Source organism: Carettochelys insculpta, chromosome 8, assembly GCF_033958435.1.
Source record: "Carettochelys insculpta isolate YL-2023 chromosome 8, ASM3395843v1, whole genome shotgun sequence".
In the NCBI taxonomy this organism is placed as follows: domain Eukaryota; kingdom Metazoa; phylum Chordata; order Testudines; family Carettochelyidae; genus Carettochelys; species Carettochelys insculpta.
This window is the reverse complement of record NC_134144.1, coordinates 50,017,809-50,033,603: the sequence shown is the minus strand read 5'-3', so window position 1 is coordinate 50,033,603 and position 15,795 is coordinate 50,017,809. Positions and strand designations below refer to the sequence as shown.

The following is a 15,795-nucleotide window of genomic DNA, read 5'->3' as shown; positions in this document are numbered from 1 at the left end:
TCAGAGCTTGAGGCATCTGCCTTGAATTTGGAACAGTAGCAGTGAGAGAGATCTTTCGTCCTCTCCATGTAACAGAGACTGATAACATCACTGGTGACAAATGTTGATCGTGTAAAACTCCCTTTTGAAATGAGTGATAGCTGTAGAAGCTCAAAGCTCTCAAAATTAGCTGTGAATACATATAACACCACAAGACTGAGACTATCCTGTAGTGCCATAGCCTTTTAAATCCAGTGGCATTGAGGTAACTCACCAGATGGCTGCTCAAACATTGCAGAGGTATCTACTGCAGAAGACTCCATAGTCAAGTTGCCAATATCCCTACAGGGTGATCTCTTTGCATGCTCCACTGAGCTATAACAGGCTGGATCATGACACGCCATACTTTTTGTAAGCTTAATCTTAAAATATAACAAGTATTTAAAAGACATTGTATGAATTTAAATCAACTTCCCTGTGATGAACTAGGCTGCTTGGTACAGAAAACAAAAAACTTTATACTATAGCCAGAATGTAGAATGTGTATGCCCTAAAAGTCTATTGGAGGCTTTCAGTCTTGGCCAAGTAGAACAGATATTTTGTCTTGTCTACAGGTGTCTCAGCAGTCTCCCAAGTGACTTGCTTCCTTCTTTGGATGCTGTGGGTCATAGAGCTCTCTGGATTTGTTCCTCTTTCTCCTCCCATACATAGGTTTTCTTGAGTGCGTTTCATGGTTCTGTACCCTCTGATATATCTTAGTGATTTCCAGGTTCCTGTGGGTTATTACCAGATGTTACTACTCTAGTGTTCTTCTCTTTTGCAGGTGCTTACCATTGATCAGGGTATTGGCTTGTACATTTGCATCTATCTCCAGTTCTTTAGTGGCTAGCTGGCTCACTTGTTCTTCAGTTTTGCTGAATATTCTGATTACTGGCAGCAAGTATAATCCTTGGTTGGACACTAATTTAGTCTTTAGATACATTTGGCCCCAAATATTTGGCTGTAGCTTCCTCCTCCTGCTCAGCTCTTCCAACAGGCAAAGGAATGATTTTTAACTGCACTTCCTTGATTGCACCAGAAAAAAGAAAAAAAAGAAAGTAGCTTTGTTGTGTCACTGCCCTCCACCCAAACAAAGTTCTCACCTTCTTGCTGCACAGGCATGCTTTTTTCCCCTAAAGAAAGAGTTGTGACCCCTTAGTTGGAGAACATAAGAAGTACCAAAGTGGATCAGGCTGTTGTTCATCTTAGCCTGTATCCTGTCTCTGACAGTGATCCACACTGGAGCTTCAGGGGGAAGGTACTGAACCAGGTAATTAGGAATCATCCAGCCCTGTCTTCCATTCCCAACTTCTGGCAGTCAGAGGCTTAAGGTTGCCCTGTGGTTGCATCCCTGACCATCTTGATTAATAGCAATTGCATGAACTTACCTGTGATTTTTTTTAACTTGGTTATAGTGAGGGGGTCCCCTTCTGCTTCAGAGGCAGTGTTGTAAGCATAATAACTTTTAAGAAATGGTATTTGTCATTCATAGTTTTCTTGACCCAAAATGTGTGCTATGAATTTGTACAAAATCGAATTTTCTTTTCTTCTGCAGCCTCGTTTGGACCAAACTAATTATTCATGTGAGAATTCAGAACTGGCTGAATTGGACAAGCTGAGGTACAGGCATTGCCTCACAACCCTTACGGTTCCAAGAAGATGCATAGGATTTGCAAGAAGGCGAATTGGCAGGGGTGGAAGGTAAAGTGGCATTGCTTTTGGAGTCTTTTGGCCCTTCTAACCCTTCCGTTCTTCAGTTACATGATCTCTTTATAATGTCTTTTCAATTTTTTTTTCTTTTTTGAAATTAGGGTTATCATGGACCGAATATCTACAGAACATGATCCTGTCCTGAAAAAGATAGACCCCGAAATGCTAAATAGTTTTTCAAGCTCTTCCCAAACTGTAGACTTTTCTTCTAATTTTTCACGGACCAATGCTTCCAATAAACATTGTGAAAACAGACTGTCCCTTTCTGAAATACTAAGCAATATCAGATCATGTCGACTGCAGTGTTTCCAACCAAGGCTATTAAATTTACAAGACAGTGATAGTGAAGAATGTACCTCAAGGAAACCAGGGCAGACTGTGAATAATAAGAGAGTTTCTGCAACATCTGTAGCTTTACTGAACACCAGCAAGAATGGCATATCAGGTAGGCAAGAATTTGACTTCTTGTGGACCTCTATATTTGCATCTCCTATATTATGTTTGGGCTTGGTTTGATACCATCATAAATGGGGACATGTGACCAAACAAGCACAGGTAAAAGCAGTGATTTTGAAGGTTTGAGAATCACAAAAATATACTTGAAGTTTCTGTAAAATATTTGGGTAAAGGGCCAGGTGATGTTTTAGTGCATATTTGGGTGTTCAGGGATCAAAAAGTTAGGAATTACCTGTATTTCAGTGCTGCTATGCTACACTTCCAGTTGCTGAGATTGAGAGTTTTGAACTTATCTTCTTATCTGAACCACTATGTAGGGAATGAAAAATGCTCATTTTAAATGTAAAACAGAATTTATTTTAGAGGGCTTATTCATTTGGCTTTCATATTCTGCTGCTACAGAGAGATGAAAGCATTTAATGTTGTAATATCCATGGGATTACTGTTTTATATATGTGTATTGACTGCATTAATGTATTTGTAGTGGGACGTTTCTGTCTGAAGGAATACCATTTCTTAAAAGTAGTACATATTTACATGTATCACAGTGACTGCCACTCATTAGCTACTGGAGAATTTGTTGTCAGTACCTAGATGATAGTCATGAGTAACTGATGCATTATTTTTATCCCATGAAATGACAGTTTAAGGCTTTTGTGGAAGGTAATAATTTTGTATAACTAACTTTGATGAACTAATCTTTGCTGTAATATTTTGTGTGCAATTGTTGACTATTTGGGAATTCTGACGTGTGTTTTCAATTATTAACTCTCCTTTCCCCGCTCCAAATGTTGGCCTATGTAAATGGCTTTCAGTACCAAGATGTAACTTTTAATTCTTCTTCACAGTCCCCGTGGGTGCTCCAACTTTAGGTGCATTGGCCCCACTGCACCCACTGGCCAGCCTCGTGCAGCCCTGACAGAGTCTGTTATTCAAATTAGGCCAACCTCATGTACTGGAGACCTGCAGAAAGATCCACACATGACAACTCAAAAAGGGGAAGGTTACTCACCCTGTGCAGCAACTGGAGTTTTTTGAGACGTTGTCCCAGTGGGTGCTCCACCTTCTAGTTCCCACTCTGAATATGTTCGTGGCCAGTTTATATCCATTTGCTCTTTCCTTTCATTTCAGTTGTTCTTCACCATCCCTGGTATTAACCCTTTAATGTATTTATAGAGTGGTGTCATATCGCCTCTCTTCTTTTGCTAAAGTGAACATGCCAAGTTTTTCCAGTGTCTTCCATTCCTTAATCATTTATTAGCTATTCTCTGTGCTGGTTCGAGGCTGAACTAATCTTTCTTGAACCTGGGGAACCAGAATTGTACACACTATTCCAAATAAGGTCTTATCAGTGCTTTGTGGAATGGCATTAACACTTCTCTACCTCCACTAGAAATGCAGCACCTCATGCATCTTAACATCACGTTTGCCTGTTTGAGAGTTACCATTTTATGTCCCCCATCTTGTAGCATAAATTCTTGTTAGACCTGAGTCCATGACCTTGCACTTTGTATTATTGAATTTGATCCCATTTCTGTCACTTCAGCCATCAGGGTAAACTAGATCTTCTTGTGTTAATGTTCAAATATTCCTCTGTATTGATGCTGCCTCCCTTCAGGTTTCTGTCAGTAAACTTCATTAGCATGCTCTTGCATTCCGTACCAAGGTCATGCATAAAAGTGCTAAATAAGATTGGTTCCAAGAGCAACTTCACCACTAACTTCATTCTAGTCTGGTAGGTCACTTTTCAGCACATCATTGCCTCCCCCTCCTTTTAACCAGTTCCTTATCTACATTGTTTTTTGTATTTATACCCCTATTTCGTCTAATAATTTCCCATATAGTACCAGGTCAAATGCTTTACTGGAGTCCAAGTATATTCACTCTTCTACACCTCTTTTATTTAGAAAAAAGGTTTTCTTAAAGAAAGAGAAAAATGTAGACTTAGTGCTCTTTTTGGTAAATCCATGTTGCAGTACATCCACTTTGTTTACTTTGATGAATTTCATTATTCTGTCTATGACAATTTGTTTTAAGTTTGTGTAGACCGCTGAGATTAGATAAACGGATTTGTAATTTCCGCTTTTTCCACATTTCTTAAACATAGGTATGTTAGGTCTCCTTCAGGCATCTGGTACTACAGTCAAGTAGACAGAAGTCGTAAAAAATCCTTGTACTGAACTAACAATCTCATGTGCCAGATATCTCAAAACTTCTACCCATACTGCACCCAACACTGCAATTGTTGAACCTGGCAACTTGGGCAGAGGCTGGTTGAGCTCTGCTGATGGAGACTGTTTTTGACAGGTTCAAGAAACCTCATACAAAGCCAGACATAGTCTACCAGAAATATGTACCCCTCTAAATGGAAATGGTTTTCCAATGTAGAATCTAGCATAAATTAAATCCAAGTTATACCAGAGATCCTTGATTACATGCCACACAAGAAACAGGCTGGATTGACTTAATTCCTGCAACATCTACCTGCAACATCTGATGCAGTCGTACTTGCTTTTCAATCATCCAACAGTATCCAGAGTCTTCAGGGACATCCCGCATACATACCCACATGTGAGAGACCTGACTCCTGCATGTGTTCCTAACACGATCCTTCTGAAACTCATGGAACCTCCATTTGAGCTGTTACCAGATAGCATTGTCCCCTTGCCCTGAAACATGCTTTCTGGGATCTACTTCCTCAGCCTGAATGATCAGCAAGCTCTAAATTCTTATGTCTAAATCCCCTTAATAAACATTTCACTGAGAGAGAGTAGTTCTGAGTCTGCACCTTAAACTCATCCCTAAGTTAATACTTAAAGTTTCACTTCAGTCAGCCTTCCATCTTCTTCCTGATACTCTCCTCAGTGGGAGAGAAGCTACATACTTTGGATATTTACAGAACCTTTCTTTGTTAACTTTCTGACACTCTCCCTGCTTCTTTGTGGTTGTATCAGACATGTTGAAAAGCTCTTCTAACTGAATCCTGAGCAGTCAGTTAGCTGGTGATCATCCATCTCCAAACATCAAGGCATACTCCACAAAAACCTGGCAATATCATCTGAAATTTCAGAAATGTGTCAGTATCTGAGATCTGTGAAGTAACAATATAAAACAATGAGCTGACTTAATTACAGAGCCTAGAGTAGCCCTCTTATCCGCTGCAACTCCGGATCGAGAAGCTCTGCACAAAGCAGGGGATCTTTCCCAGACAGCAAGGACTTGGCCTCAAGGCCAGGAGAATACCTTCATATCTTTTGTGGTGGTTTGTGGTGCGATATTTTAATCTTGTCCATCTGCCAACTATCAATGTTGCTCATCACACGCCTTTTCTGCATTTATGTCTGTCTCACTTCACCCTCCCTGTCCCTCAGTGGGTCCATCTGCCCTTCCTGATTACCCTCTCCTCTCTATAATTCTACTAACTCTGTCTGCTGCCTTTTTCCCTTCTCTATACCAACCTTCCCATTCCTCGCACAAGCTCAAATCTAGCTCCTGCATCTGCCTCATCTCTGGTGACAGTTACCCTCATTGTGGTTCTCCTTCCATCTTCACTCTGTGCATGTCCACATGCATTGCTACCATCACCTCTGCCCCTTGGATGTCACCATTCCTAATTTCAGACCCATCCCCATCTTTCCCCTATCCTTTGTCCCCCGCTGTTGCTATATTTGGAACAGCTGCTTTATCTTTTAAAATCACATCTCACTCCTTCCAGTTCATGGCTCTTACAGAGATGTGGATCTCTTTGGCTGAAGCAGCCTCTCGAGTGGACCCTGTCAAAATCAGACTGGGGTGGAGCTGCTTCCAGTATTTCCTCCTTTCCACTCTTTCTTCTTTATTTGAATAGCTGTGCATCTGACTATCCTTTCTCTTCCTCTTCCAAGTTGCTAATAATAACTGCTATTCACCTAACCCTTCCCCATCAATCTCTCTCTCATTTTTATTTTTGTCTTTGGGTACGTCTACACTACAGCTCTGTTTCGAAGGAACGTCTTTCGAAAGAGAACATCAAAAGATGCTCTTTTGAAATGGGGTGTCCACACACGTCAGCGGGGACCAAAGTTTCAATGCATTATTTCAAAAGGCCCCCAAGCGCACTTTCGAAAGAGAGCGTCCACACACACCAGGGCGCCCTTCTGAAAGAGCAGGGGCAGGAAATGCCACAGGCAGGGCTGCATGGCAAACAAGCCCTTCCGGGGCTGCCACCCGCCACCCACCAGCCCCTTCAAGTTGCTCCCTCCCTCCCTTCCCGGCCTATCTCCAGGCAGAGGAGAGAGAGAGAGCTCAGAGCAGGAATCCCGGGCCCTCATGGACCCCGAACAGCTGCACCCCAGCATTGAGGCTGTGGCCAGCACACTGGTTGTGGTCCTGGCTGCTGTGCTCCAGCAGCTCCGGGTGGCCACTCTGCTAGCCCCCCTCCCAGAGGCTGTCCTCAGGGTGCGATGTCCCCAGCCGGTCCCCTGGGTCACCCGCCGCCTGTGGAGCTTCCCCACAAGCAGCGACTGGTGGGACCAGCAGGTGCTGGAGGACTGGGGCAACGACCGGTGGCTACAGAACTTCAGGATGACCAAGAGGACATTCCTGGAGCTGTGCCACTGGCTCTCACCCCAGTTCTCCAGCACCGGGAAACCTGCATGAGGCCAGTGCTCCCCCTACAGAAAAGGGTGGCCATCGCCCTATGGAAGCTGGCCACCCCGGACAGTTACCAATCTGTCAGCCACCAGTTCAGGGTGGGCAAGGCCACCGTCGGGGCTGTCCTCATTGAGGTAAGCTATGGCCGGGTCACATGCATGTGAGGAGCAGGGGGTGCCCTAGCAAGGGGCCCTATTGGGGAGTGGTGGGGCATCCCCGCCGGGGCAGGGGCGCAGAGTGGTGGGGCATCCCCCACCGGGGACAGGGGTGGGGAATGGTGGGGGGTGGGTGTGCAGGATGCAGCCAAGGCCACACTCATGAGCTCACACCCTCACCACCCCACAGGTCGCCCATGCCATCAACAAGATGCTCCTGCGGCAGTTGATTTGTGTTGGGGACCTGGACGGCATCATGGGGGGCTTCCAGGAGCTGGGCTTCCCCAACTGCTTCAGGGCCCTGGACAGCACCCACATCGCCGTCAGGGCCCTGGAGGACAGTCACAAGGCCTGTGTGAACCGGAAGGGCTACCACTCCAAGGTCCTGCAGGCGCTTGTCGATGCCAACGGCTGGTTCCAGGACATCTGCGTGGGCTGGTCCGGCCGCACCCATAACACCGGGGTTTTCAGGAACTCGGGACCGGGACGCAGCATGGCCAAGGAGACCTTCCTGCCCCCGCAGGAGCTGCCCGTTGGGGACACGACAATGCTGCCGTGTATCGTGGCGGATGCAGCCTACCCCTGCAGCCCTGGCTCAGGAGCGAATACACAGGGCACACCCAGCCGAGCCAGGACCATTTAATGAGCGGCTGAACCGGGCCTGCAATACTGTGGAGCAGGCATTTGGCTGCCTCAAGGGGCACTTCAGGTGCCTCCGCACAAGGTTGGAGGTGGGCCTGGCCAACATCCCGGCAGTTGTCAGGGCCTGCTGCACCCTGCACAACCTCGTTGAGGCTAAGAACGAGCCTTACATGCAGGGGTGGGCCACCCAGCCAGGGCATGGGTACGAGCAGCCCCCTGCTGCCTGTGCCGCCTGGCCCAGCAAGATGAGGTTTGGATCCGGGAGGCCCTGTGCCAGGCCTTTGAATGGGGCTCATGGTGAGCCCCCCCACAACCCCAAACACACACATCACCATCCTGCATGCACACATGCGCGCACACACCACCACACTGCACACATGTACAGGGGACATGGGGTGGAACACAAAAATAAACGTTTTATATCAATAAAAAAAAAAGTCTTTTTGACAGCTATTTACAGGGGGGCGGAATGGGTCGGGGGGCAGGGTTAACTATTTACAGGGGTGGAGAGGCCCCAGGAGGGCTTCCAGGAGGGGGGCAGCTTAGTGCTCCTGGGGGCTCGATGGGCGTGATCCCTATTGCCTACGCCCTGCCTGTTCCATCCCCCGTGTTCAGGGGCCCCTTTGGGGCCAGGCTAGGGCCGGTGCCATGGGCAGGTAGGGGTGCATCTGGGGTGAGGCCTCTGCGGGGTCCCCTGGCCGGCCCTTGCCAGCAGCATGTGAGCCAGCTGGGTGAGGTCAGCCAGGGGCAGGTGGGTTGGGATCAGGGCAGCAAGGTTGGGCATGGGGGGGGCCTCCCTGTGGGTTGTGGGGTCAGAGGATGGACCAGGGATTGGGGGGAGGTTGGAAGGGGGGAGGCTGAGCCGGGGACAGGGGAGGTAGGAGCTGGGCGGAGGCAGCGGGGGGGGATGGTAAGGTGGGGGCTGGAATGGCGGCTGTGGGAGTGGGTGGCGATAGGGCGGCGGTTGGGGCTATGGCCTGGGTCAGGGTGTCGAGGTTGGCCACCACCCGGTTCTGGGCCCGTCACCCCATCTCCACCCACTCCCACAGCAAGCTGGAAAGGTCCCACTGTGCTGCGGTGTGTATTGTCCTCCCCACCCAAGTGGCGCCGACGGATGGCCTGGTGGGCGGCCCGCACAGGGACTGTGCGGAGTCCGGGTAGTTCCCCCTTGCCCTTGGTGGTGGGGCTTGTCTGGCTGCTGGCTACGAGAGCTGGGGGTGGGGAGCATGAGTCCCAAGCACTGAAACTTGCCCTCCCCCCCCCCGCCCCCAGTGCCCTGTGATGCCCATGTCCCAGAGTTTCCTGCGTGGGTGCCAAGAGTACAGTCTGTCCCACATTGTCCCCCCTAGTCCCTCTACAGCCACCAGTCTGTGGTGCTGTCCTGCCATGTTGAGCTGAGTGCCGCGTGTCAGCCCCCCATCTGGGCTCAGGGAACATGGCTGTCTGGAGTCCACAGGCCCCGAGCTGGCGGGCACTTGGGGGGCTGCGGCAACCCTGGGTGAGACCAGATGCCCCCTCCTCAGTCCCGGGGTGACTGGTGTGTGGGCCACCTACCTGTGGGTCTCTCCAAGAAGTCGGGCGAGGTATGGACAGATGGGGCCCGGCTGGACAGCCTGTATGGGATGTCAATAATGAGAGCCCCCTCGCTTGAGCCCTCGTCGTCGGTGGTGGTGTCCAGCCTCCATGGGCACCTGGTGCAGGGCGTGGGTCCAGGATGGTTGTCCTCTCTCCCCGTCTCCTGCTCTGATGCCAGGACTGTTGTGTCCAGCAGCATGGCTGGGGGTCCCACCTCCTTGGGCCCAAGGAAGTGGTCCAGGTCTTCATACTAGGGGCAGCTGGTGGGCGCTGCCCCGACTGCCCGGCCGTGTCCCAGGCCCTACAGTATCCTTGGCTCAGCTCCTTCACATTAGACCTCACCTGGTCTGGGGTCTGTGAGGTGGCCCCGGCCGGTGAGGCCTGTGGCGAGGCATTGGAACGCCGCTGCGTTCCTGTGCCGGACCCCTGTCTGGTGCAGGATGTGTTCGACTGCCCAGAGGGCAAGGACGTCCCGCACCTTGGCATCGGTCCAGGAGGGGGCTTGGTGCTTGGGGGGCTGGCTCCCCTCCTGGGAGGCCTCTCTGGTTTCTTTGGGGGAGGTGTCCCTGGGGTGGGTGGAAGTCGGGGGCGCTGGCCATGGTGCCAAGGAGGGCTCAGGGCTGGCTGGAGCATTGTGACAGGGAGTGGCTGTGCAGCAGCATATGCTGCCTGCTTCCTGCATGCTCTCAGCTTCCTGGCTGAGGGCTTCTGGGAGCCTGCGTCCTGAAACATGGCCGGATGCTGGGGTCATAGAGCTCCGCTTGTGCTGGGAGCAGTGCCGCCACCTGCCAGCTGATTGCAGCCATGGAGGACCTGCTCTTTTGAAAGAGTGGGCTGGGGAGCGTCTACACGTGCTCTTTAGAAATAATCTTTCGAAGGAGGGCTCTCTTCCCATCCAAGGGTGGGAGGACCAACTTCAAAAGAACAGGGGAGTTCTTTCAAAGTTAATTTTGAAAGAGCACCGTGTTTGTAGACGCTGTGAGGATTCTTTCGAATGAACTTGCTTTTTTGATCTGGATTTCGAATGTACTTGCTAGTGCAGGCTCACCTTTTCTCTTGTACTCTTCAAAATCGCCTGTATATCTCCCCACATTCAGCTTCCATGTTCATAACCCATCTTACACCTTAGCTGCAGATTCTTCACCCTCATCTCTTCATTGAATATGCACCAGCAGTCCCACTCATAGTCCTACTCAAGCTCATAGGATTAGGGTAATTTTTTCTAACTGTGAAAATGATGAGAATTCTTGGGTATTTGCAATTTTAAGATGTATTAACTTATTTATTAAATCTTCTAAATTCCATATTTAATGTTTTATAGTTGTAATACAAAATTATAGCTGCATTACCTCTGACAGTGTTTTTAGAACTAAATTCCAGTTGGTTTATCACTTAAAATATACAGAGATTGGTTATATTTTTGTGAAATGTTTATTCCATATGCAGATATGTGATACCCTTTAATAATGGAAGCTTAGGCTAAACCACAAAGCATCTTGCTTTTCTCTTTTGAAGAGACCATAAATATGTATAGTGAAACCCAGTTAAGGTTGCTGTAGGAACCTTAACTTTTACATTTTCCAACTTCATACATTTAACATAGCAACTTTAATATTATACTAACACAATTTTTGTATGTATTGATACTGTCAAAGGTTTTCCAAGAACATGAGACATTAAACCAAATAGTGCTGGTCTGAATAGTTTTTGAGCATAAGAAACAAGTTCTACAGTCCACTAGTAGTAGGTGCAGTACTTAATGCCCATGAAGGCATTAAGTGCTGTGCTTACTAGCAATGATGTATAAGATTGCCGTATATTTGACAGCTAACAGAAAGATTGATTGCTAATGAAGAGACAACATGGTGTAAAATAAAAAGAAAGAGTTATTGCAAGTTACTATTTATACCAGTGTCAGTGCAAGGGGTTTGCACCAGTACACATATGCTGATGTGAAAATCCCAAGTGTAGAGAAAGATGAAGACTACTCCTGCTTGTTGTTAAAAATGAAACACTAGCTTGTGATATGTAGATTTTTTTAACTTTTCCGTTGTCACTTCCTAAAGAAAATTTGTTGAATTTGCAGTGCAACAAGTCTAGAATCTAACCTTTATAAAAAAAAATTTGACATAATAAGTTTCTGATGGTATTTTAATTGTGCAGTGCGAAGAGCGATTGATTTTATTTTAGAGCTATAGAATATATTAATTTTAAAAATAAAACCCTCCTGGTGTGCTCAGTGCTTTGCAGGCCTATGTTGAAAAAACCACCTTTGCCCTGGAAAAACTTACTGTTTATTTTCAAGAAGATGTAGAAGTGTTGGTGTAACAGACAGAAATGTTTGAGGGAGGAGGAGGGTAACAGAAATAGGTATCTGTAGGTGGATCAGGGCTGGCAAGTTATGGCCCAGGGGCCACATCTGGCCTGCCAAGCCTTTTCATCTGGCCAGTCCTACAGCTGGGGAGTGGGGGAGAATTACGGGTGCTGCCCTGCCTCTGGCAAAATTTCTCAGCACCTATTGGCCAGAAACCAGCAAATGGGAGTTGAGATTTTTCTGCAGGGGGCAGTGCAGCACAATTTCTTAGCTGGTTTCTGGCCAGTGGCAGCTGGAGATTTTGCTTGTGGCAGGGGGCAGTGCAGGAAGTCCTCTGCCCTCAGCAAGGAGAGCCACATGGAACAGCCAGTGGGCTGCAGCTGCTGGCAGGTAGGGAAAGCTGCCTGAGAGTGCTGTTGTCCAGGACCTGCTTAGATAAGAGCCATTCAGTCAGAGCCTGCTTTTGGCAGCACACCCCAACTCCCTTCTTGACCCTGTACCTGCTCCTAAACCTCTACCCCAGGCCGGAGTCTTTTCCTGCACCCATACTCAGCCTCAGAGGCTGCACCCCTATCTCTTGTCTCAAGTCATCACCCAACATGCAGTTGATGGTTGATATATTTACATAGTTATGCACCAGTAAATGACCACAAATAAACACAGTCTTATATCATTTTGCTTTGTTATAGTTGGGGTTTAATATGACGGGGTTTCTGAGCACAGCTAAGGAATTCAAACCAGGGTGTCTTTGCTTAAAACCAGGCCTCTTACAACCCCAGGCTGGGATTTCCTTTTCACCAAGGCAAATTCAGTCAGCCACAAAAGTACCTCTGGTAGTCCCGCTGGCCAGCCCAGAGGCCACACAGGCAAACCCACATATTTCCCAATTGTCATACCGGTCCAAACCAACAGCCCCCTATTCAAATGAGAGGGTCTTAAAACCTATTTCACCAATGCCACACAGATTCTCTTGGGCCCGAAAGGGTCCAGCCGTAGTCCCTGGTCAATATGTACTTGGCTCTTACCCAAAACAACACTCTTGCCAATCCTTCAGATCTTAAAGAATTTAAAGGTTTATTAACAAAGGAAAACGGGGTGGGAGAGAAGAATTGTTAAAGTGATACATTACATGCATTAATTAAAGATACTGATGCAGGCCAGCAATGTTATATGCTGATTCTTGAAGGTCTTTGCAAGCTTCCTTTTGAGGGACAGGCCATCAGTCCAGACAGGCTTAAGTCATGAGGGGTGAAATACAAACTAAGACCAAGATGGACCCTCTCTGGGCCCCTCATAGTTTTTCATGTGGAGGAGAAAAGTCCTTTCTCCTTCCTTTCAGGCACTGGAGACTCAGTATCACCTGACTAAGGTAGGCTGCCATGGCACTCTGCCATTGTATGCATTCCAGTAGACGGCCCCAAATTCCTGAGATGTGTGTTTGATATCTGGGAATTTGTTCCTTTGTCTTAGTACAATACCCTGACTGGAGAGGCCACTAATCACGCTATGAATGTTTCTAATACAGTTACACAGCCAAAATCTATAACTTCTCATACAAACATGGCACAGACATACAAGCAGCATGTACAGGTTCAGGGCATTAACAACTTTCATTAGACACCTCACCTGGCCCCCTGGCACACTATTTGGTGCCAGTAGGTACAGTGGACACAAAATAGCTTCCACATCCAATATAACAATCCTGTCACGTCACATGGGGTACCTTATATTCTGTGTACACTGCATGCAGTGTTAGTTCTGTTGTAGTCATCATTGCAACATAGCGTAGGGCAGCTGTACACTTAAGGAGAAAGTCGACGTAAGATACACAACTCCAGCTATGTGAATAGCGTAGCTGGAGTCAAAGTACGTTAAGCCACATTTCTAAAGTGTCTCCACAGCAGTAGGTTGATGGGAGAAACTCTCTGATCGACTTCCCTTACTCATCACAACCTTGTGAAGTATGGAGGTTGACAGGAGAGTGATGAATTGTCGATTTAATGCTAAATTGACCCCTGAGAGAGAGATTTCCAGACCTGTTAAGTGTAGACATCTCCTTAGATTCTGGCCTCTGATGCCTTTTGGGGCAGTCTTCAGTTTGTGTTTGTTTTGTCTAGGCAGGGGCAATAGGCAAGCGACCATTCTGCCTTTTTTTTCCTCCCATTCCCACTCAGAGCTATAAGCCTCTCACCTTTCAGTTTTGCTTTAAGCACTAATGTTACCTAAATATTTTAGCCTTCAGTATGCTTTGTTTTCGTTCAGATGGTTGAATTCTCCATATGATTTGATGAAAAATGCCTTGGTGTTGAAATACTACTCCACAAAAAATGCATAACAAATTTTCAATTCAGAGCAAATTATATTGCAGCTGTTTCCATGAGTCTGTGGAGAATAAGATAGAGCATAATTGTCACCTTAGGATGAGGCACACTATTTCAGCGTGGAAGAGACTTTGTCCTTTATGTGTGTTATATCTGGTCCCCAGTTGACTCATTGGAAGTTTTCCCCCCTAATGTAAAGCTAGTGTAATATAAAAGCTTTATGTTCATTATGGTCATTTCAGTTTATTATTTATAATAGGTCTATTGTTATCTTTATTATGGTAACCCACAAAAAAAGTGACTTTCTGAAGCAGTAAGGTTTTCTAACAATATGTCTAATTAATGGACATTGTAATGCAATGGAACCTCTTTAGTCTTGAACTTCACATAAGCCTGTGCTGAAATTTGACTTTCAAGTTTAGTATTCGTTAGCTTGAGACTTGATAACTTTTTATTGTCCTGAGGTTGGGCTAGTGATGTCTGTCTTGAGGGACGTATCCTTAACTACCATGGGAACAGCATAAGAAATGTCATCTTTATTTGCTTCTGTGGCTGAATGAATACACAGGTAGCAGCTCTCATAGCAGCCTGTAGGAAAAGTAAATCAGTGGAATGGTGATGACCTTTAGCTGTTTTCTTTGCCGGCATAAAACTGAATGTTGGGTTTATTGTTATTCCGACAACTTCACCAAACTCTCAGGAAAAGTTATTCAACAGTATTTGGGGAGTTGTGACATCTTTTCTAGCAGTCTTCTCCCAGTCATCTCAAAGCACTTCATAGAAGATTGCCACCATCAGCCCCATTTTGTGGCTATGCCTACACTTAGCAAAAACTTTGAAATGGCCATGTTGATGGCCAGATTAAAGAATACTAGTGAGATGCTGAAATGCATATTCAATGCCTCATTGGCGTACCGCCAGCTGCAGCTCTTCAGAATTGCCACGTTTTGCTCCTGTGCAGCTTGTCTACCTGGGGGTCCTTTTCAAAAGGACCCCATCAACATTGAAATCCCCTTATTCCTATGAGTTTCAAAGTTTTTGCTAAGTGTAGACACAGCCTTTAGGTGTGGAAATTGAGTTACACAGCACTTCCTTTCCTTATACCCTGTGAGAAGGTGATATACTTCCCATTCGCCTCAATATGTTTGTTTTGTACTAATCAGCAAAACCTTTTTAATCTTGCCTGGTATCTCCTGCCTTCCATTATTGAGGCCTTGATGTCATACCAAGTAGTTGCATAAAATGCTACTTCAGTCCACCTTCAAACAAACTTTTGACAAAGAACAGCTAACAGAAGCAGTTCAAAAACATGGGATAGAAACTGCTTGTTAATCTTAAACACTGACTAGGGTCCTTTATGATCCACATATGAGATTTTAGACCTGGGGAGCCAGTTTTTCTTTCAATTCCAGTTCCTTGGTCTTCGAGATTTCTGTGCACCTCTGAAACTGCTGCTGAAGTGCACTGAATGGGGCTCCGCTCACGTTGCCTAATACATGTTGGTAGAGTGGAGAGCTGATTACATAGCATAAATACTAGGTGATGCTGAAACTACCAGGTGTTCTCCTTCTAAACATGTCTCCACATTTCAAAGGGAAGGTAGAAGATGGCTACTCTAAAGGGTAGTATCTAAGAGTGAGTACAGTGAAAGAAAAGTGAATCAGCCGTTCCTCTCTGTCCCAGCCATGACATGAGAGACTATCCTCGTTTCCCAGAGGTCAGGGGAAACATTTCTTTATGGTTCCATTGCTTGGGAAATCATGTGGCTTCATATAGGATGTAATTTAGTTGGTGTGGCTGTGATGTGTAGCCTTAGTTGAACTTCCCTGACAAAAAGCAGCCTACCTAGAACAACAGGCGTAGCTTTGGAGAAGGAACACTCTGAAGGCAGATTTCAGTGCCACTAATAAGCTGTTGCTTTTGAACTATCAGCCCCCTCTCATAGGTAACTTTATGCTTCAGTGGAATTGGC

General features: G+C 46.5%; 1 protein-coding gene across 1 annotated transcript in view; it reads left to right on the top strand.

The window, feature by feature from the left end:
• The window catches only part of EPC2 (enhancer of polycomb 2), an 86,771-nt gene that overhangs the window by 64,112 nt on the left and 6,864 nt on the right, over positions 1–15,795 (top strand). Inside the window, exons 9-10 of the mRNA XM_075000897.1 lie at positions 1,574–1,719; positions 1,830–2,173. Of these exons, the coding sequence (XP_074856998.1) occupies positions 1,574–1,719; positions 1,830–2,173 (490 nt within the window). The remainder of the gene's footprint in view (positions 1–1,573; positions 1,720–1,829; positions 2,174–15,795) is intronic.